General features: G+C 50.5%; 1 protein-coding gene across 2 annotated transcripts in view; it reads right to left on the bottom strand.

Annotated features, from left to right (window-relative positions):
* Positions 1-22,668, bottom strand: part of LOC147095698 (E3 ubiquitin-protein ligase TRIM69-like) — a 107,654-nt gene that overhangs the window by 67,446 nt on the left and 17,540 nt on the right. Inside the window, exons 6-9 of one of the 2 annotated variants that reach the window (XM_085974747.1) lie at positions 21,796-22,409; positions 19,496-19,505; positions 19,096-19,104; positions 10,980-11,005 (exon numbers count right to left, since the gene is read on the bottom strand). In XM_085974747.1, the coding sequence (XP_085830873.1) occupies positions 10,980-11,005; positions 19,096-19,104; positions 19,496-19,505; positions 21,796-22,409 (659 nt within the window). Of the gene's footprint in view, positions 1-10,979; positions 11,006-17,272; positions 22,410-22,668 lie in introns of those variants that run through there. The other variant, XM_085974746.1, reaches the window with a different exon arrangement.

The raw sequence follows: 22,668 nt of genomic DNA, 5'->3' as shown, positions 1-22,668 counted from the left end.
GCGGCGGCCCGCGAGGTCGAGCGTGACCATGCGGGTGCCATATGTGCAGATGTCAGAGCCATTGGCTGCGGCCAGCATGATACCCCGTGTGCCGCGTTGGATTTCGAGGGCGGAGGCGGGGGTGATGCTGTGCTGGGCCCCTGTGTCGCACAGAAATCGGCGGTTGGTTCTGTCGTCGGTGACGTACAGTAGAGGCCCCTTTTGCCCCACGGCCATCGCGGGGGCCGGTGCGGGGGGGGGTTTGAAAGTACACGGTGGCATGCAGCGTTGGGCCCTAGTGCCAAAACGGGTGTGGTAGTAGCAGTGACCCGGAGTGGTAGGGCGGTCGGGCCTAGTGGGCCGGGAAGACCGCGTGGTCATTGCCGTGAGGTTGGGCGCGACGTCGCGAGCGGACTGTGCAGAGAGCAGCCGGTCGGCCTTTTCGGCTATGTCATTCAGGTCCGTGGAGCCAGACTCCACAATGAGCGGGCGGATGCTGGCGGGGAGCTGCCGAATGAAAAGCGTGCGAAAGAGGGCGCCGGTGTTTTTGTCGTCCGAGAGGGACAGCATGTGGGAAAGCAGATCCGAGGGTGAAGCATCACCAAGGCCGGGGAGGTCAAGGAGTTGGCAGTTGCGCTGGTAAGAAGACGTTTGAAATTTTTTAAGGAGCGCAACCTTCAGATGTTCGTACTTGCCTTCCACTGGTGGATCCTGCAGCGCTGCCCAAACCTTGGGGACTGTGGTGTAGGTGAGCGAGGAGACGAGGTAGTCGTACTTTGTGGCGTCGACTGTAATGTGTTTCAGTCGGAATCTGGACTCAGCTTGAACAAACCAGGCTTCGGCCAGGTTCTCCCAAAAGTCCGGTAGTTTAACCGTGATTGTGTTTGTATCCGCCATGCTAGCTTAGGATTCGTCCTGAGCGTCGGGGTCACCAGTGTTGAGATACCGCGGCAAACGTGGGAGTCGAGACCAGAGCTAGTAAAACACAACTGCTTTTATTCTACCTCATGGCAAAGAGAAACTGGAAAAGCCCGATCCACTTAAATACTCCCCAGACAGGAAGTGCTCCCGGCAGCCTGTCCCTGCGGGAAACAAGTTGCTGGAGGAAAGGGCCCCCGGCTGGGGGCATCTGCTTAAACTGTCCGTGCTGCCGTGAGCGGATTATGTCCAGTGGTGGTGTGTCGCCACAGAGCTCCCCCCAGAATCCGCTTAGTTAGTTTAAAACCCCCTCAACAGTACTAGCAAACCTCCCCGCAAGGATGTTGGTCCCGTTCCGGTTCAGGTGCAACCCGTCCGACTTGTACAGGTCCCACCTTCCCCAGAAGCAGGGCTCTGCCCATACCTGGCCCCTATGTAAGCAAGCTCAGTCTGGCCTCATATCCAGTACTGCAGACCTCCAGATGGAAGATACCTCTCTCCACTGCGTGTTACCTTCTAAGTTAATAAAAGCCTTGTTTTGTTTCACTAACATCGAGTCTCGGAATTATTGAGGCACGTCAATTTTATTAACTTATTTTTCAACACAATGGATCAACTCCTAAAACCCGAACGTTTGGATTTGGACCAGCATGCTTTGGACGCATCGGCACGCTTCGGACACTGGTTTATGTGTATGGAATTCTTCCTGGACAATTCCGCAGCCGTCAAAGACGCTACGGACGCTGCGAGTATGAAACTCGGAATTCTGCGGAATTGGGTAAGCCACCGGGTTTACCCCCTCATCCAAGACGCCGACACGTACCTGGCCGCCTGCGACATCTTAAAGGCGCATTACCAGCAGCCTACGAATGAGGTGTATGCTAGGCATCTGCTCGCTACTCGCGCACAGCGACCTGGGGAATCGGTGGAGGAGTTCCTAGGCACCCTGAAAATGCTTGGCAAAGACTGCAAGTGCCAAGATGTAAAAGCCGCAGTGTACACTGACAAGCTTGTTCGCGATGCCTTTATCACAGGCCTCAGCTCCACTTACATCCGGCAGAGACTGCTGGAAAAAACGGGATTGGACCTGAAACAGGCTGCGGACACCGCGCGATCCCTGGATGTGGCCCAGAGAAACTCGGACGCCTACTCTTCAGCCCGCACCGTCCACGCCGCCACGTGTGCACCAAGGGCGCCGCCATCTTGGAAGGCATCTTCCCCGCCCGGCAGCCCGACACCGTCGGGGCCCCGCTCTCCCCCCAGAAGCCCTACGACAGCTGCGACGCGTCGGGGACCCAACTGCTACTTCTGCGGGCAGCTGAAGCACACCAGAAACCTGTGCCCGGCGAAAGGCACCACCTGCTTTAAGTGCGGTAAGAAGGGGCACTTCGGGAAGGTGTGCAGAGGGAACCCCACCGGAAAACCCGCCACCGCCGCGTGTGCGCGTGGGAGCGGCCATCTTGGACGCCATCTTGCCCGACCTCGTGGGGTCCGCCATCTCATGAGCAGACAGCGTGGATGCCATCTTGTCTCGATCAGGGCGCTACAGTGGCATCGGTCACAGTGGACCAGACCAGGCCGCACCCGCTATCCAAATCAATGGTGGACATCGAGGTAAACGGGTGCCGGGTTAAATGTTTAATTGACAGTGGAAGCACGGAGAGTTTTATCCACCCTGAACTGGCACAACAACTCTCCCTAAAGGTAGTCCCTACTCAGGGTACCATCTCTATGGCTGATAAAACCCAGACATCGACCATTCTGGGTTACTGCACGGTACAATTGTCCGTTAACGGAACTGTATACGATAATTTTAAAGTATTAATCATGAAGAATCTATGTGCGAGCGTGATCTTGGGCCTGGATTTCCAGTGCAACCACCAAAGCATCACGATCAAGTACGGTGGGTCCCAGCCGCCCCTCACAGTGTGCGGTCTGGCTACCCTGAAGGTAAAGCCGCCTTCGCTATTCGCGAACCTTACCCCTAACTGCCGGCCAATAGCGACCAAAAGCAGGAGGTACAGCTGGGAGGACAGGTGGTTTATCGCGACCGAGGTAGACAGGCTCCTGAAAGAGCGCATTATTGAACGCAGCAACAGCCCGTGGGGCGCCCAAGTGGTAGTGGTAAGGGGTAGCGAGAAGAAACGGATGGTGATCGACTATAGCCAAACGATCAACAGGTACACCCAACTAGACGCCTACCCGCTACCCCGCATATCAGAAATGGTGAACCAAATCGCCCAATACCGGGTGTTCTCCACCATCGACCTCAAGTCAGCGTACCACCAGCTCCCTATCAGACCAGAGGACCGCCCGTACACCGCCTTCGAGGCGAACGGACGCCTCTACCAATTCCTCAGAGTCCCCTTTGGGGTGACGAATGGGGTCTCGGTCTTCCAGAGGGAGATGGACCGCATGGTCGATGACCACCACTTGCAGGCAACCTTCCCCTACCTCGACAACGTCACCATCTGCGGTCACAACCAGCAGGATCACGACTCGAACCTCGAGAGGTTCCTGGAAACCGCACAAAAACTCAACCTCACCTACAACGAGGACAAGTGCGTTTTCAACACCACGCGTCTCTGCATACTAGGCAGCGTGGTGGAGAATGGGGAAATCGGACCAGACCCCGACCGATTGCGCCCCCTACGGGAGCTGCCCCTGCCCAACACTCCCAAAGCCCTGAAAAGGTGCCTGGGGTTATTTTCTTATTATTCCCAATGGGTCCCCAACTACTCTGACAAAGCCCGCCCCCTCTTGAAAGCATCCTCTTTTCCGCTCTCTGCTGAGGCCCACGCCGCCTTCAAAAGCATTAAGCAGGATATTGAGCAGGCCACGCTACAGGCAGTGGACAAGAACACTCCCTTTCAAGTGGAAAGTGATGCGTCTGACTTTGCCTTGGCGGCCACCCTCAACCAGGCGGGGCGGCACGTAGCTTTCTTCTCGAGGACCCTCCAAGGGCCCGAGATCAGACACTCCTCCGTAGAAAAGGAGGCCCAAGCCATCGTGGAGGCAGTGCGCCACTGGCGCCACTACCTAGCCGGCAAACGCTTCACCCTACTTACCGACCAGCGGTCGGTAGCGTTTATGTTCAATAATAGAGGGGGAAGATTAAAAATGATAAGATTCTTAGGTGGCGGATCGAGCTCTCCACCTTCGAGTATGACATCATTTACCGGCCAGGGGCCCTTAACGAATCCCCTGACGCCCTCTCACGAGGGATGTGTGCCAGCGCCACCGGGGATCGGCTACAGACCCTCCACAACGACCTCTGCCACCCAGGGGTCCCGCGGCTGTTCCACTTCATAAAGTCCCGTAACTTACCCTACTCGATTGAGGAAGTTCGGTCTCTGACCAGGAACTGCCGCACTTGCGCTGAGTGCAAGCCTCGGTTCTACCGCCCAGATAGAGCCCACTTAATCAAAGCTACACGGCCCTTTGAGCGGCTCAGCTTAGATTTCAAGGGCCCCCTCCCGTCAGTCGACTGCAATGTTTACTTCCTGAACATTGTGGACGAATACTCCCGTTTCCCATTCGCCTTCCCCTGCCCAGACATGACCAGCGCCACGGTCATTAAATGCCTCAACAGCCTGTTCTGCCTGTTCGGTATGCCGAGCTACATCCATACGGATAGGGGGGCGTCCTTCATGAGTGAAGAGCTACGCCAGTACATGCTGTCCAGGGGGATCGCCACGAGCCGTACCACCAGCTACAACCCCCGGGGTAACGGTCAAGTGGAGCGAGAGAACGGGACAGTATGGAAAGCAGTCACTCTAGCTCTAAGGACCAAGGGCCTCCCTATCTCCCGCTGGCAGGAAGTCCTCTCAGATGTGCTCCATTCGATACGGTCGCTATTGTGCACTGCCACTAATGCCACGCCTCATGAACGAATGTTTGTCTTTCCCCGGAAATCCACCTCAGGCGTATCCATGCCGTCATGGCTCTCCACCCCAGGTCCGGTATTCGTGCGAAGGCATGTGAGGGGCCACAAGACGGACCCTCTCGTGGAGCCAGTGCACCTACTCCACGCCAACCCCCAATACGCGTATGTCCAGCACGCCGACGGAAGGGAGGACACCGTGTCCATAAAAGACGTCGCCCCAGCCGGTAACGACAACAACCACGGCAATAGCAACAACAATGATCACAGCAACTCTTACCCACCCACTACTCTTTCATCACCCCCGGAAGAACATCGACCAACGGCACCCCCACCAACTACCCCTTCAACAACCCTGGCGGCACCCCCGGCAGAGACCCAGGAGGCCACCGGGGACACCCAGCCGACACCCGCGACACCACAACAGCCACGTCGGTCGCAGAGGACTATCAAACCCCCGAGCAGACTAAATCTATAGAAGGGGTGAATGTGATGAAATATTCCATTCATCACTGCCTGTGACTGTGGTTGGTTTCAGGTTTCAGTTCCCTTACCTCAGTTCCGTCTCCTCACCATTGTATTGTATATTGTAATGTATTGTGTGTAGGGCTCCGCCCATACCTTGCCCCTATGTAAGCAAGCTCAGTCTGGCCTCATATCCAGTACTGCAGACCTCCAGATGGAAGATACCTCTCTCCACTGCATGTTACCTTCTAAGTTAATAAAAGCCTTGTTTTGTTTCACTAACATCGAGTCTCGGAATTATTGAGGCACATCACTTGTTGCAGGACCTCATCACTCTTTCTACCCATGTCGTTGGTACCAATGTGAACCACGACCTCTGACTGTTCACCCTCCCCCTTCGGAATGCCCTGCATCCTTGACCCTGGCACCAGGGAGTCAACATACCATCCTGGAGTCACGTCTGCGGCCACAGAAACTGTTAAGTATGTGTATTGTATTGAACAATTAACACAAAGACTTAAACGTATAACTCAAACAGGTCTTTACTGGTTGGAGGTAGGGACTATACATAGGTCTTTACTTCATGCCCACAGGCGGGAACTGAGGGGAGATCAGTACCCACAGTACTATTTATACCCCTATGGCCAGGAGTGGTACTGCGTATCACTACGCCCAACAAGTAGTGCAGTCCTGTCCATAGGTTCAAAGTAGCACACATATTACATACACAACATTCCTCCCTTCCTAGCTTTACAGTCATCTCCCCATTTAACATAACGTAATAACATATATACATATATAACTTCAGGTTTACATAACAGAATAACATAGATACATAGATAACTTCATGTCAAAACAGATCACAGATTCAGTCTCTGCGGAAAACAGTTCACAGATTCAATCTCTGTGGTGGAGTCGGTTCACGTTGCTGGAGTGACTCATTCAATAGTCCTTCCATGGATTTAACAATTTGAACTTCCGAACTGAATTGGCTCCGTTCGGAGGGACCACGTGTGTGATCTGGTAGAGGTAATAATGGTTCAGATGGGTCATCTTCTGTTTCGACTTTTCCTTTTCTGCTTCTTGGAGACTCTCTGGGCTCCACTGTCAGCTGCCAGCTGCATGCGCAGTTCCTCCTTCTCTCCCTCCTTTTTCCGTAGTAGAGCCACCTTCTCCCGATGTTCCGTAGACTTTCGGTGCTCCTCCATGCTTTCTGTATGGTGGGAGTCGAAGTTACAAGTTGGGCAGGACAGGACATAGTAATATTCGGTGTCGTCCTGATCTAGGCCAACGAGAGGGTCTTCTATTTCCTCCATACCCAGCTGGGCGTTAGCCAGCTTTTGTTCCAAGTCCAGACATCTTTCCTGAAGAGACTTCTTCATGCATACCTCTTCATCCAGCTTTTTCTGGGCTTTCAGCAAGTCGTTTACTAATGACCTCATTTGAGATTTTACTGCTTCAACTTCTTTTGGAGATTGACTGATCGGACTATTCAATCCCTCTACCGGAGCAGCTGTTTCAGCGGTCTGTTGTTCTACGTTGACGTGAGTCAGCGTACTTTTGGCATCCAAGGGCTGCTCTGTTGTAGTCATTTCAGTCTGTGTTGCCACCTCAGCTCTTCCAATAACCTTTGAGAGCTCCGAACCCCTTTCGTTTGAATATTGAAGTTCGTGTTCAAGTTTTTCCCATTTCAGAGTCCTGTCCTTCAGCATATGCAGGAGTTGGCTGACCGTTAACTCCTCTGACATCAGACGTTTTGTGTGCTCCTGCTCCATTTTCTCCATCAGCTGCTTCTGTTGTCTTTCCAGATTCTCCAACTCTATATCAAAGAACTCTTTCGTTGCATTCAACTCTTGCTCACAACGGCGAAGCATTTGTTCTAATTGCTGTTGTAGTTTGAAATGGAGTTGAGTTCGAGCCCGGTGTCCCTCAGAAATGGGCACATCAGTAGACTTGCCAGACTCAGAATCCACAGTTAAACTATGTTGTTGTTGCTCAGTGGAATTCTGTGCTGAAACTTTGTCTTTTGCACCTGAGTTGGGCTTACCATCATCCGTTCCAGAGTCTGGGCCGACTATCTTCACCGAGTTCTCACTCGTTATTGTTTGTAGGAAATGCCAGTCCATATTCATTTTCCTAATCCACTCCCGTCCTAGTAGTGGAGGACCTCCTTCAGATATCACATATAAGTCCATTATTTGACTGTCTTCGCCCTTGTGGACCACTGCAACCTCTATTTTCCCGATGGGGTACACTCTTTGCCCCGTGTATGTTTCCAATATAATCCCCGTATCCTGTAGGGGAATATGTTGGAATAACTTTCCGTAATCTTTCTTATTTATGACCGTCAATGCCGATCCAGTGTCCAATTCCAGTTTTACTTGGACTCCTTCTATCTGAAGAGTGACCCAAATTGTCTGGAGGTCTGCACCCTTACCAGCGTTGAGTACTCTTAAGCTAGCCAGTTCATTACTGCTAGCGTCTGAATCAGACTCCTGTTCGGTCACCTTCTGTACCTTTGCGTATTTTCCTTGCGGTGACTTCTTGTTGCTGGTCTTCTTCGCTGACCTGCATACTCTAGCTATATGTCCAAGCCTACCACAAGTTCTACATTCTTGGTTTTTAAACCAACACTGGTTCTGATCATGCGTTGTCTTTCCACAACGATAACATTTGCCAGAACTCACACCCAATTTGTGTGCACTGAGCTCCGGTGACCGTAGCTGCATTACTGCCGTGCCTCTCGCTGCGGCTTCGTGTGCTGCTGCCATAGTGACCGCCTTCTCAAGCGTCAGCTCATTCTCCTCGAGCAGTCGCTTTTGTGTATCCTGTTTAAATAAACCACACACAAATTTGTCTCGAAGTGCCTCTGTCAGTCCCGTTCCAAACTGGCAATATTTCGCTAATTTACGCAATTCCAGCAAATAATCAGCATTGCTTTCATGCTGTAGCTGCCTTCTGTCGTAAAATTTAAATCGTTCCGCTAGCATCAGCGGCGTGGGGTTTAGATGATCTTTCAGGACAGTAACAATCTCATCGAACGTCTTATCCGCCGGTTCAACTGGTGATAACAGGTGTTTCAATTGCCCGTATGTCTTCGCACCCATTAAATTTAATAATGTTAGAGCTTTATTTATCTTGGTCACGAATTTTATTGGCCTTACAATAATTTTTTACTCTTTCAACATATATGGCCCAATCTTCGAGGTCACTATCAAAGGTGCTAATATTCCCGTGTTTAGGCATTGTAGATTTGCAATTTCTCAGATTTTATTTTGTTTACTTGTTATCAAAGATGGCAGCTTCCCGCTCTTGCCGTCGTCCTCCGCCCACAAAATGGCGGTTTCCCCGCGCTTGGCGGTCTTCACCCGTCCCCCGACGCCGTCTCCCTTCAGCCCCCGAGTGCGGCCCTTATCTTCGCCGCGATCGCCCGAGTGCGGCTCTTATCAGCGGATGCGATCGCTGGATAGCGAAGTGGCTCCCGACCGAAGCGGCTCTTGCTCGCTCCCTCCCTGGCTCTGGCTTACCCGCTCGCGCGTTTCACCGCGGCTCTTATCAGGGATTGCGATCGCCCTTATCTTCTCCAACTTCCCCAGCCCTGTCTTTGCAGCCAACACTGCACGGCTTACCCCACCACCTAGGTTGAACAAGGAAACTGCAGAAAGACTTCTGTCAGTCGCTGGAAGCTGTCAGGATGTTTGCTGCACTCCAATACTCAGTCGCTGATGGAGGCTTCAGAGTCCTAAAGCCTGTCGCTTCTAGTGGGGTGGTGATGTTTGAAACCTCTCTTCAACTGCCGCAGGGTAAGAACCTGACTCATCGCCAGTGTTAAGTCTGTGTATTGTATTGAACAATTAACACAAAGACTTAAACGTATAACTCAAACAGGTCTTTACTGGTTGGAGGTAGGGACTATACATAGGTCTTTACTTCATGCCCACAGGCGGGAACTGAGGGGAGATCAGTACCCACAGTACTATTTATACCCCTATGGCCAGGAGTGGTACTGCGTATCACTACGCCCAACAAGTAGTGCAGTCCTGTCCATAGGTTCAAAGTAGCACACATATTACATACACAACAGAAACGTCTATCTGTTCCCCTTACGATAGAATCCCCTATCACTATTGCTCTCCCACTCTTTTTCTTCCCCTCCTGCTGTGCAGCTGAGCCACTCGTAGTACCACGGACTTGGCTCTTGCTGCATTCCCCTGAGAAACCATCTCCCCCAGCAGTATCCAAAACGGAAAATCTGTTGGAGAGGGGGATGGACCCAGGGGATTCCTGCACTACCTTCCTAGTTCTTTTACTCTGTCTGGCGGTCACCCATTCCCTGTCTGCCTGTGCACTCTTTACCTGCGGTGTGACCACCTCGTTAAACGTGCTATCCACGTATCCACCAAGTATCCCGTATGCCTTCTTAACCACCTTATCTACCTGTCCTGCTACTAGTGAGTAATTGCAATCAGTCTGCTGAGCTGTGTGCCAAGCAGTCTGAAAGTATTGTGTAACTTCTCCCTCCCTGGAGATGACGGACAAAAGGCTCAGAAAGGATGGCTGCAAGTGGGCCTCTAACTTTGTGGCTGGGGACCTCCAGGCCCTCCTTGATGAGATCGAGGCATGCGAGGGTTGTCTCGACTGGGGTCCAGCCCTCACAGGCAGTGAGGATACCCAGACTACCAAGGGTTAAGGTACGAGGAGAGATTACACAAACTAGGGTTGTATTCCCTGGAATTTAGAAGGTTAAGGGGTGATCTGATCGAAGTTTTCAAGATATTAAGGGGAACAGATAGGGTAGATAGAGAGAAACCATTACCACTGGTTGGGGATTCTAGGGCTAGGGGGCATAGTCTAAATATTAGAGCCAGACCTTTCAGGAGTGAAACGAGGAAACACTTCGACACACAGAGGGTGGTTGAAGTTTGGAACTCTCTTCCACAAATGGCAATTGATGAGAGATCAATTGTTAATTTTAAATTGGAGATTGATGGATTTTTGTTAACCAAAGGCGATACGGAGCAAAGGTGGGTTTATGGAGTTAGGTCGCAGATCAGCCATGATCTCATTGAATGGCGGAGCAGGCTCAAGGGGCTGAATGGCCTCCTCCTGCTCCTATGTTACTAGGAGGCGTGCCGAGAGGGAGGTGGCGGAGGTGCTGAGTGGGTCCACGTTAATCACCAGCGCAGAAGAATTTCATTGACCCGATAAGGCCAGGGAAGGTAAGAAATGTATTCCCATTCCTTCTGCCGTGCCCAATGTGTCGGACTCAGGGACAGCCACCAGCCCAGCAATCTATCGGAGAGGACTGAACCCACCTCTCCCCATATACGCACAGCAGTCGCGTGCTGGAATTGCTCGTCGATGCATTTTGATCTTTTCCTTTTGTCTTTGCGGGTCAAGGAAGCGCACAATGCCCGGGAAAGGTCGACGAGTGGTGGGGACTTCCCAAACCTCAGGGTGTTGACACCCCACCATGAGCAGAAGGAAGTGCAGCTGCTGAGGAGACGCACCATCACGGCTGTGGTGGGCAGGCAGAGTCCAACAACCGGTGAGTACCTACACTTTGGCCAGTCGATGCTTCCATACAGGGACAGTGGCAGAGGATGGCCGCCCACACCCACTGCCTCCCGGGCAATATAAACATTCCAATCATCTGGTTTTCTCCCCACAGCTAAGAAAAGATGATCACAGGCGATCCCGCTGGAGGAGTCAGAGGAAGACAAACATAAGAAATAGGAGCAGGAGTAGGCCAATCGGCCCCTCGAGCCTGCTCCGCCATTTAATAAGATCATGGTTGATCTGATCCTAACCGCCAATCTACTATCACAGAACCATCTCCTGAATCTAACAGAATTAGACACACGAAATAGGAGCAGGATCAGGCTACACGGCCCCTGGGCCCGCTCCGCTACCCACAGGGCCATGTCCGATCCGAACCTAGACTCATGTCCAAATTCCTGCCCGCTCCCCGTAACCCTTAATTCCCTTTACTTCTAGGAAACTGTCTATTTCTGTTTTAAATTTATGTAATGATGTAGCTTCTACAGCTTTTTGAGGCAGCATATTCCATGGACCTACCACCCTCTGAGTGAAGTAGTTCCTCCTCATCTCAGTTTTGAAAGAGCAGCCCCTTATTCTAAGACTATGCCCCCTAGTTCTAGTTTCACCCATCATCGGGAACATCCTCCCTGCATCCACCCGATCCAACCCCTTCACAATCTTATATGTTTCAATAAGATCGCCTCTCATTCTTCTGAACTCCAATGAGTAGAGTCCCAATCTACTCAACCTCTCCTCATATGTCCATCCCCTCATCCCCAGGATTAACCGAGTGAACCTTCTTTGTACTGCCTCGAGAGCAAGTATGTCTTTTCTTAAGTATGGACACCAAAACTGTATGCAGTATTCCAGGTGCGGTCTCACCAATACCTTGTACAACTGAAGCAATACCTCACTATTTTTATATTCTATCCCCTTAGCAATGAAAGCCAACATTCCATTGGCCTTCTTAATCACTTGCTGCACCTGCATACTAACCTTTTGAGTTTCGTGCACCAGGACCCCCAGATCCCTTTGTACTTCAGTACTTTCCAGCTTCTTGCCATTAAGGTAATAGCTTGCTCTACGATTTTACCTGCCAAAGTGCATAACCTCACACTTTCCAGTATTGTATTCCATCTGCCAAATCTCTGCCCACTTACTTAGCCTGTCGATGTCCCCTTGCAGGTTTTTTATGTCCTCCTCACTCACTACTTTCCCTCCCATCTTAGTATCATCTGCAAACTTTGATATGTTACACTCGGTCCCCTCCTCCAAATCGTTAATATAGATTGTAAAGAGTTGGGGACCCAGCACCGACTCCTGCGGAACACCACTAGTTACTGATTGCCAGTCTGAGAATGAACCATTTATCCCAACTCTCTGCCTTCTGTTAGTTAGCCAATCCTCTATCCATGCCAGAATATTACCCCCAATCCCGTGATTTTTTATTTTAAGCAATAATCTTTTGTGTGGCACCTTGTCAAATGCCTTTTGGAAGTCTAAATACACTACGTCCACTGGTTCACCTTTATCCACCCTATATGTTACTTCCTCAAAGAACTCCAGCAAATTTGTCAAACATGACTTCCCCTTCATAAAACCATGCTGACTTGGTCCTATTAAATGATGATTATCCAAATGTCCTGTTACTGTCTCCTTAATAATGGACTCCAAAATTTTACCTACCACAGATGTTAGGCTAACCGGTCTATAGTTTCCAGCCTTCTGTCTACTGCCCTTTTTAAATAAGGGTGTTACATTAGCAGTTTTCCAGTCTGCCGGGACCTTTGCTGAGTCCAGGGAGTTTTGGAAGATTATTACCAATGCATCCACAATCCCTACCGCCACTTCCCTCAAGACCCTAGGATGTAAGCCATCAGGTCCAGGTGATTTATCCGCCTTGAGTCCCATTATTTTACCGAGTACCACTTCCTTAGTGATTTTGATTGTGTTTAGCTCCTCCCCCCCTATAGCCCCCTGTTTGTCCAGTGTTGGGATATTCTTAGTGTCTTCTACTGTAAAGACTGATACAAAATATTCATTCAGTGTTTTTGCCATCTCCATATTTCCCACCATTAATTTCCCGGTCTCATCCTCTAAGGGACCAACATTTACTTTAGCCACCCTTTTTCTTTTTATATAACTATAAAAACTCTTACTATCTGTTTTTATATTTTTTGCAAATTTACTTTCATAATCTATCTTCCCTTTCTTAATCAATCTTTTTGTTATTTTTTGCTGTCTTTTAAAGTTTTCCCAATCCTCTATCCTCCCACTAGATTTGGCTACCTTATATGCCCTTGTTTTTAGTCGAATACTATCCTTAATTTCTTTACTTAGCCACGGATGGCTGTCTTTTCTTTTACACCCTTTTCTTCTCAGTGGAATATATATTTTTTGGAAGTTGTAATGTACACCACTGATCATGTATCGTCTTACCCTTTAATCTATTTTCCTAATCCACTCTACTCAATTCCGCTCTCATACCTTCATAGTCTCCTTTATTCAAGCTTAGCACGCTTGTTTGAGATCCAACCTTCTCACCCTCTAATTGAATATGGAATTCAACCATGTTATGGTCACTCATTCCAAGGGGATCCTTTACTAGGACATTTTTAATTAATCCTGTCTCGTTACACAGGACCAGATCTAAGGCTGCTTGCCCCCTGGTCGGTTCAGTTACATACTGCTCAAGAAACCCATCCCTAATACACTCAATGAACTCATCCTCAAGGCAGCCCTGCCCAATTTGATTTGTCCAATTAATATGATAGTTAAAATCCCCCATAATTATAGATGTTCCCTTATTACAAGCCTCAACTATTTCCTGATTGATACTCCATCCAACAGAGTTGCAACTGTTCGGAGGCCTTTAGACTACGCCCACTAGTGTTTTTTTCCCCTTATTATTCCTTATCTCCACCCAAACTGTTTCATTTTCCTGATCTTTTGACACAATATCATTTCTCTGTATTACAGTGATTCCTTCCTTTATTAACATAGCCACCCCACCTCCCCTTCCTTCCTGCCTGTCCTTCCTGATTGTTAAATAACCTGGTATGTTTAATTCCCAGGCATTGTCACCCTGCAGCCATGTTTCTGTAATGGCCACAAGATCATACCCATATGTAGCTATTTGTGCCATTAACTCGTCTATTTTGTTACGAATGCTATGTGCATTCAGATAGAGAACTTTCAAATATGTTTTGTGACACTTAGTTCGTGCTTTTGCCCTTTTTATTACTTTACCTTTTACTCCATACCTTCTGCCCCTTCCTGACACGCTCTCGTTTTTAATTTCCCCACTGCTACCTAAGTCCTTCTCTGTTGTCATTTTTATTATTTGCTCTCTAGGAACCTCCCCCCCCACTATGATCCGCCAGGACTCTAGTCCCAGCACTGGCCAAGTGAAGCCCGTCCCAACGGAACAGCTCCCTCCTGCCCCAGTACTGGTGCCAGTGTCCCAGGAAGCAAAACCCATTTCTCCCACACCAGTCTTTGAGCCACGCATTTAACTCTCTAATTTTATTTGTCCTAGCCAAATTCGCTCGTGGCTCAGGTAATAAGATTATTACCCTTGAGGTTCTGTTTTTTAATTTGACCCCTAGCTGCTCATACTCCTTTAACAGAACTGGCTTCCTAGTCCTATCTACGTCGTTTGTACCAACATGGACCACGACAACTGGATCCACCCCCTCCCACTGCAAGTTTCTTTCCAGCCCAGAGGAGATGTCCTTAACCCTGGCACCGGGTAGGCAACACAGCCTTCGGGACTCTCGCTCTCGGCTGCAGAGAACTCTATCTATCCCCCTAATAATACTATCCCCTACCACTACAACATTTCTAGTTACTCCCCCCTCTTGAATGGCCCCCCGTTCCACGGTGCTGTGGCCAGGTTGCTCATCCTCCCTGCAGTCCCTGCTCCCGTCCCCACAGGGAGTAAGAACCTCGAACCTGCTGGACAAGAGCAAGGGCTGCGGCTCCTCCAGCTCTACCTCCTGGATCCCCGTACCTGCCTCACTTGTAGTCACACCGTCCTGTCCCTGACCATGGGCTACATCTGAATTAATTAACTTCATAGGTGTGACCACCTCCTGATACACAGAGTCCAGGTACTTCGCCCCCTCCCTAATGTGTTGCAGTGTCTGAAGCTCAGACTCCAGCTCATCAACACGGAGCTGGAGTTCCTGTAGCAGCAGACACTTGTCACAGACGTAATCACCGTGAGCCTCAATGGGGTTCACCGGCTCCCACATCTCGCAACAGTAACACATCACCTGCTCCATTCCATGTAATTAATTAAATTTTTTATTGTTAGTTATGGACACCCTCTGCCCGATTATAGATGCTAGTATCCCCTTAAATTAATTGGATTTAATTTAAATCAATCCCTCTAATTACACCAGTTAAATGGTTTACCAACAGTCACTCTGCACCAGAAAGGCCTTATTAACTACAACCCACAGAGTTAAAGTTTGAAAAGAGCACCTAACACCCCACTTACCCTAACTCACACACTTACCCAAACTCACAGCACTCTCTGCTGACTTGCACTCAGTGCTTGCTCGCACTAGCCTGGTCTTTTTATACTGTTTGTTTGTTTACAGCCAAATGAGTCACCCCTGCTGATTGGTTAGAAAACTGGTTTCCACTGCCTGCTGTGCCAATTTACTCCTACTGCAGTGTAACCTTGTTTTACTCTTCTTAAACGAACAGAATCCCAAATATTTAACTTTTCCCCTTTACTTAAACTGCTTAAGTAATCTTATCAAGAATGATTTAAAGAGAAATAACAATTAAAAACTCTCACACTTACCCAAACTTGGAGGAGGTGTGCACGTGGGAAAGTGAGGTGGAGCAGCCCCCGCAGGAGATGGCGGGAGTGGAGCCCTGGCTCGTGCCCTAGGATGAGGGACTGAGGGGAAGCCAAGGCTCCTCACCAACACTCCTTCGTCCTTGGTGTGAACCCTCGACCCCCACCCACTGAACCCTCGACCCCCACCCCCTGAACCCTCGACCCCACCCCTGAACGCTCGACCCCCACCCCCTGAACTCTCGACCCCACCCCCTGAACCCTCGACCCCACACCCCCTGAATGCTCGACCCCCACCCCCTGAACTCTCGACCCCACCCCCTGAACCCTCGACCCCCACCCCCTGAACCCTCGACCCCACTCTCAGGCCACCCCCCAACCAACTCTCCTCTGCCTGCCCCCAGCCCGGATACACATGAGCATTCTCGGAGGTTGATTCTGAGCTGCAGTATCGCCCAGACGTCTGCCGCTAGCAGCACTGTGGTGGTGGGAGATGCAGAGGATGTATCTGCCTCTCCGGTGATACCGGCCAGAAGGCGGACATAGAGCTGTGAGTCAGTGGAGCCCAAGATGAGGAGGCGCCTGGTGATGGAGCACCGGAGGCGAGCGGGTACCCTATCCTCCATCAAGGACACATTAGAGAACCTTGCTGGCCTGGTCTCAGAATCTGCTGCACAGGATCTGTGACAACACTGGACAGGCAGCGGCTGCAGTCCAGGAGCTATGTCACCAGTTGACTGCTGCCTTGGGCCATCCTGCAGCCCCCCTGTGATGGGACAGTGCAGTAGAAGTCAGGGCCCCTAAACTAGATGGAGGTTCGGGCTTCTGCGGCTCAGGCCTCAGCAGACTGGAGGTGGTCATAAGAGAGAGGGCTTACAGTCTCTCGCTGAGACCTTGCGGGGCATCGCAGCCGCCATCGTTCCACCCATCACGGCGGTGGGTGAGCTTGTTGGTGAACTCCGCACCGGTGGGTTAGCTCGTAGGGTCCATGTGGCTGATGCCTCTACTTCAGTGGGTGGTGGGGTGCAGTACCACCCTTGACCACTGGGACAGGGCCTTCACCAGACGCCTTGCTCAATGCCTCGCCAGGCCCTTCACCCGGCCTCTCACTAGACTCCGCAGCAGATAGCTCGCCCGACCCCTCACCCAGCCCCTCACTCAGCCTCTCACCCAGCCCCTCGCTAGACTCCACGCCGGACCCCTCTGGCCTGGCCCCTCGCCAGCTGCACTCACCCGGCTGCATGAAGGGGCTCAGGCTCTCAATTCTGGGATCCAGGCAGCAGCTTCTCTGCCCCAGGAGCTGACGGCAGTGAGACTCGGTGAGGCTTAGGCCCACGGCTCATTAGACCTCCATTTCTCCATCACACAGCTGGTAGACAGCGCGGGGCGGGCAGAAGGTACCAGAGCTGGTCTAGGCATGGTGGGGGCTGAGCGAGCCGCCCCGAGAGAGGCAGGGAATTTCATCCCTCTCTCTGCTACCTCCACTTTCTCTTCCGTCTCATCCAAGGAGGGAGTTTGCAGGCAGTTATTAGCACTTTTTATTAGTTATTTGTTTGCACTTTTCTAAAGTTTTTTGAATAATTGTTGAAGTTTCATGTTTGCACTCTTAAAGTTGAATAAATGTAACTATATTGTACATCTCCCTGTGTCCATTTCTAAATGAATCTTTCCACTCTTGTTAATAACAAAATTTATTACTGTAGTTTTCGATAACAAATGTGAGCAAGCAACAAATTGAACTGTATTTGTGAACTGCAAAAACTCGATTCATTTAACGTTAACAGTTAACAATTGGAGATTGTAATGAATCTCGTTCGATTTTGAAGTGATCATCAGCGTCAGAGTCTTCCTCTGCTCTCAGTGCGGGGGAGACGGGCAGGAGGTGGGGCTCATTGTGTGAAGATGTGCTCTACGAGCCGGGCTTTGAGAGCCCTGCCCTGTCGAGCTGTTGCCCCCTGTTCCGGCTCAGCACACCTCAGCCCCGGTTCCCGAGGCACGACATTCATCTCGACCGGCTCCTCTCCCGGATTGTCCAGGTCCAGAACTTGTTCCAGAGCAACATTGTGCAGGGCGCAGCACACCAAGATAATCCTGGCCACTCTCTCTCTTATTCTGGGGAATACTGCAGCACGCCCCCAGATCTGTCTAGGCACCTGATGTGGCTCCTTCAACACCCCAATTGGCTTAACTTCCATGACCGGCCTGGTGGAGACATGGGCCTCAATGAATTTCACCTCTGCCTCAGTGTCTGGAGCTCGTAATTTTAAAATTGTCATCCTGGTTTCCAAATCCCTCCATGGCCCTCGCCCCCTCCCTATCTCTGTAATCTCCTTCAGTCCCACAACCCCGAGATCACTGCGCTCCTCCAATTCTGGCCTCTTATGCATCCCCCATTTTAATCGCCCCAACATTGGTGGCCGTGCGGTCAGCTGCCGAGGCCCTAACCTCTGGAATTCCCTCCCTAAACCTCATCCACCTCTCTTTCCTTCTTCAAGATGTTCCTTAAAACCTACCTCTTTGACCAAACTTTTGGTCATCTGCTCTAATATCTCCTTATGTGGCTCGGTGTCAAATTTTGTTAATAACGCTCCTATGGACGTTTTACTATTTAAGGCGCTGTATAAATACAAGTTGTTGTTGTTGAAATGGTGCCATCAACCTTGGCAGCTGGGGTCAGGCCTTGTCCCCAATTAGCCAACCATCCCCGAGTATGCTACGCCAGAGTTCCTCATGATAAAAGCATCATGAGTTGATCCAGCCTGCATGGCAATCACACATAGGATTCACACACTGGCATCGCACACGGCCTGGACATCAAGGTGAGTGAAATCCCTTTCTGTTTGGGTAGTGCTGCGAGTCTTCATGGGTGAGCTTCAATGCCACACGAGTGGCATCAACTGGTCCAAGCACCTTGGGAAAGCCAGCTATGCAGTAAAACTCCAGTGACCTCCGCTGCTGCTCCACTATTTCTCTGATATAAGGGGCTCAATTGAACTGAAGTATTTGCTGTAATAACAAAAAACGCTGGAAAAGCTCAGCAGGCCAGGCAACATCCGTGGAGAGAGAAACAGAGTTAACGTTTCACGTCGAAACCCTTCATCAGGACTGAAAAAACACAGGAAATGAAACAGATTAAAAGGCCAGTTTGGGGGCTGGGAAATGGGGGTGAAAGAACAAAAGAGAAGTGAAGAGACATTAAGAGGTATTCAACACGAGATGAGATGGTGATAGGACTAGTAAAAAGAGACAAAAGACGGCTCTCCATGGTTATTAAATGGATGCAGTGTGAAGTGTGAAATGCGCTGGCAGAATGGGAGACAGCTGCCATGTGGGAGAGAAAAAAAGGGGGAAGGGCACAAAACAAAGGTGTGAATAAAAAAATATATAAAAATGTAATGGGGCCGAGGTTATGATCTGAAATTGTTGAACTCGATATCGAGTCCGAAGGCTGTAAAGTGCCTAATTGGAAGATGGAGGTGCTGTTCCTCGAGTTTACGCTGAGCTTCTGTGGAACAATGCAAGAGCCCGAGGACGGTGAGGTCCGAGTGGGAATGGAGCGGTGAATTAAAATGACAGGCGACCGGAAGCTCGGGGTCGCCCTTACGGACTGAACAAAGATGTTCCGCAAAGCGGTCGCCCAATCTGCGTTTGGTCTCCCCAATGTAGAGGCGACCACATCGTGAGCAGCGAATACAGTATACTAGATTGCAAGAAGTACAAGTAAATCGCTGTTTCACCTGGAAGGGATGTTTGGGGCCCTGGACAGTGGGAAGGGGGGGGGGGGGGGTGGGGAGGTAAAAGGGCAGGTGTTGTATCTCCTGCGCTTGCACGGGAAGGTGCCAGGCAAAGGGGAAGGGGTGCTGGGGGTGATAGAGGAGTGGACTAGGGTGTCTGACGGAGCGGGCCCTACGGAATGCTGAAAGGGTAGGGGAGGGGAAGATGCGTTTGGTGGTGGGATCACGTTGGAGGTGGCGGAAATGGCGGAGGATGATCCATTGAATGTGGAGGCTGGTGGGGTGAAAGGTGAGGACAAGGGGAACCCTATCGTGGTTCCGGGAGGGAGGGGCAGGGGTGAGGGCAGACGTGCGGGAGATAGAACGGACACGGTCGAGGGCCGTGTCAACCACGGTACGGGGGAATCCTCGGTTGAGGAAAAAGGAAGACATATCGGAAGCACTGGTGTGGAAGGTGGCAACGGAGAAACTGGGAGAATGGAATAGAGTCCTTACAGGAGGCGGGGTGAGAGGAAGTGTCGTCCAGGTAGCTGTGGGAGTCAGTGGGCTTGTAGTGAATGTTGGTCAATAACCTATCCCCAGAGATGGAGACGGAGAAGTCGAGGAAGGGAAGGGAAGAGTTGGAGATGGACCATGTGAAGGTGAGGGAAGGGTGGAAATTGGAGGCAAAGTGAATGAAATTGTCGAGTTCAGGGCGAGAGCAGGAAACAGCACCGATACAGTCATCAATGTATCGGAAAAAGAGGTGAGGGAGGGGACCCGAGTAGGACTGGAACAAAGAGTGTTCCACATATCCCACGAAAAGGCAGGCATATCTAGGACCCATGCGGGTATCCATAGCAACACCTTTAATTTGGAGGAAATGAGTGGAGTCAAAGGAGAAGTTGTTCAATGTGAGAACAGGTTCAGCCAGGCGGAGGAGGGTGGTGGTGGATGGGGACTGGCTGCTGCTTGCCTGCAAGCTGCTGAAACGATTGCTGGTCACTGCAGGAAGGTGGGAATCGCGCGACTATGGGTGCCCTCGCATGGCAAAAAAAAACAAGCGCAATTTGACGACCCTCCTCGAACGGGCGCAATCGACGAAAACTCGGCATCCTTGTTAGTTCGATCTGGGGGGTTGGCCGGTTTTGTGGAAGGGGCCAACTCAGGCACTATGAATTTTTAAACCAGTGTTAAAGATCGCAGGAACTCGAGCGCAGGTCGGTTCCGAGGGTAATTGAGTTCCGAGTGTAACTCACTTGATTTTCAGCTTCTGTGATCTATCGCACCGGTTCGGCCAATTGTGCCGATTTAACTGGTGGAAACTCTAGGCCAACGTCTGTCTTTCGGATGAGACGTTAAACCGAGGCCCCCCATCTGCCCTCTCGGGTGGACGTAAAAGATCACACGGCCACTATTTCCAAGAGGAGCAGGGGAGTTCTCCCCAGTATCCTGGCCCAATATTTATCCCTCAATCGGCATCACTAAAAACCCCGATTATCTGGTCATTATCACACTGCTCTTTGTGGGAGCTTGCTGTGCACAAATTGGCTGCCGCGTTTCCCACATTACAACAGTGACTGCACTCTAAAAGTTGGCTGTAAAGCGTTTTGGAACGTCCAGTGGTCGTGAAAGGCGCTATGTAAATGCAAGCCTGTCTGTCTTTCTTTCAAGTTTATCAATCTGTGTAGAACTCAAGGTCAGGGTAGTCGTGCAAAGCCAACCTCGCGAGAATAATAGGACCAACATGACCATGATAAAGTAGCGACGCCCAGTGTAACCGCAGAAAGCTCAGCATTGCCCACCAAGGCACACCATACTCCATTGTACCCCAGCATGCCAACCATAATCCAATGGTGCCCAACGTTGCCCGTCATAGCCAAGCATAGCCCGGCGATGCCAAATGCTATCCAGCATAAACCAGCAAGTCCATAAAAGCTCACCAGTAGAAGACATAATCCAACGTACCCTTTTGTACCACAACACCACCAGCAGATCTCGGCAACATTGTCATAGCCTAACAAAGACAAGCATGACCCAGCATGTCCCAGCAAACCACAGCAGACCCACCACATCCAAACATCATTATCCAATAACCATATTAGTCCAACGAGGCCCACAAAGCTTAGCATGACCCAGAAAGGCCACGCGTAACCTTTTGAAGCTAAGCACAGCCCAATGAAGCTCAGCATAACCAAGCAGAACCCAACAAGTCCAGCATGAGCCAGCAGGAAGCAGCACAACCCGGCATAACCCAGTACACCGCAGTACACCCAGGAAATCCCTGCAAGACTTTTATTATCCAGCAGGGACCAGCACAAACCGACAAATCCCAGCATACTGCAGCATACCAAGTACACCTCTGTGAAATTAGCATTCCCTGGTGAGGCAACTCCTAGTGGGACCAGTAAAACAAAGTAGAGCCAAGCCCATCGCCAAACACTCCAATCCAAGTGCAAGTTCCTAGCATTCCCAATGGGAGCAGCGATTGTCACACCTTCCCGCTCACAATCCAAGCACGGACTGGTTCCACCCTCCTTGGCGGTGGGACTTGTAACAATCGAGTGACGCAGCTGAAGAGGTTCAGCATTCTTACCACCGTGGTTCAATCCCGGACTGAAGAAAGGAAAGAGTTTCTCAGTGAACGTGTCGCTGAAAGTGTGAAGGTGGGACATGCCATCGGCATTGTAAAAGGACACTTGTCCTCCCTCATAGTCCAGGTAAACGCCAATCTCCCTGGGTTTCTCATCCAGATGGAGATCACACAATGATAAGGTAAAGGCCTTGTATTTGGCCCCGTCCTTCAGTCCCACAGCCCAGTATCCATTGGAAGGTGATAATATGATATCCCCCTTCCGGTCGATTGACTCACTGGCCACCCCCACAGTCCAGGTGGTCTTGTTGCCCACCTTCACCTCCCAGTAGTGCCTCCCTGATGTGAATCCCTCAGAGCTGAGGACCCAGGGGCATCGGTCAAATCTCTGTGGGTCGTCAGGCAATTGCTGTTTTTCATCCCCATGTCTCACACTGGTCAGGTCCTCAGACAAAATAAGCCACGGGCTTGCTGTAGCAGGGTTTAGAGTCAGTGAGGCAGGGCCTATAACAGAACAGAAATACATCAAGAAGATATTGAATGCATCATTTATCCAAGTCCGCCAAGAATTCTATGACACCTCGAGGCCAATTACTGCAGCAAGCTCAGACAAATTCTGCTGCAAGACAACATGGATTCAGTGACGGGCCTGTTCAGTTTGCCACACATTTATATCGTTGGGGAACTAGAAGAGCAACAACATTTAGATTAAAAATAAACAGCAGAAGGTTGGAGATAAACATTTGAACTATAAGCTCAGAGT

This window comes from Somniosus microcephalus, unplaced genomic scaffold, assembly GCF_052327205.1.
Source record: "Somniosus microcephalus isolate GS21.2 unplaced genomic scaffold, FLI_Smic_1.0 unresolved_chr1, whole genome shotgun sequence".
NCBI lineage: Eukaryota > Metazoa > Chordata > Chondrichthyes > Squaliformes > Somniosidae > Somniosus > Somniosus microcephalus.
The sequence above is the reverse complement of the archived record's forward strand: the minus strand, read 5'-3'. Positions and strand labels throughout refer to the sequence as shown.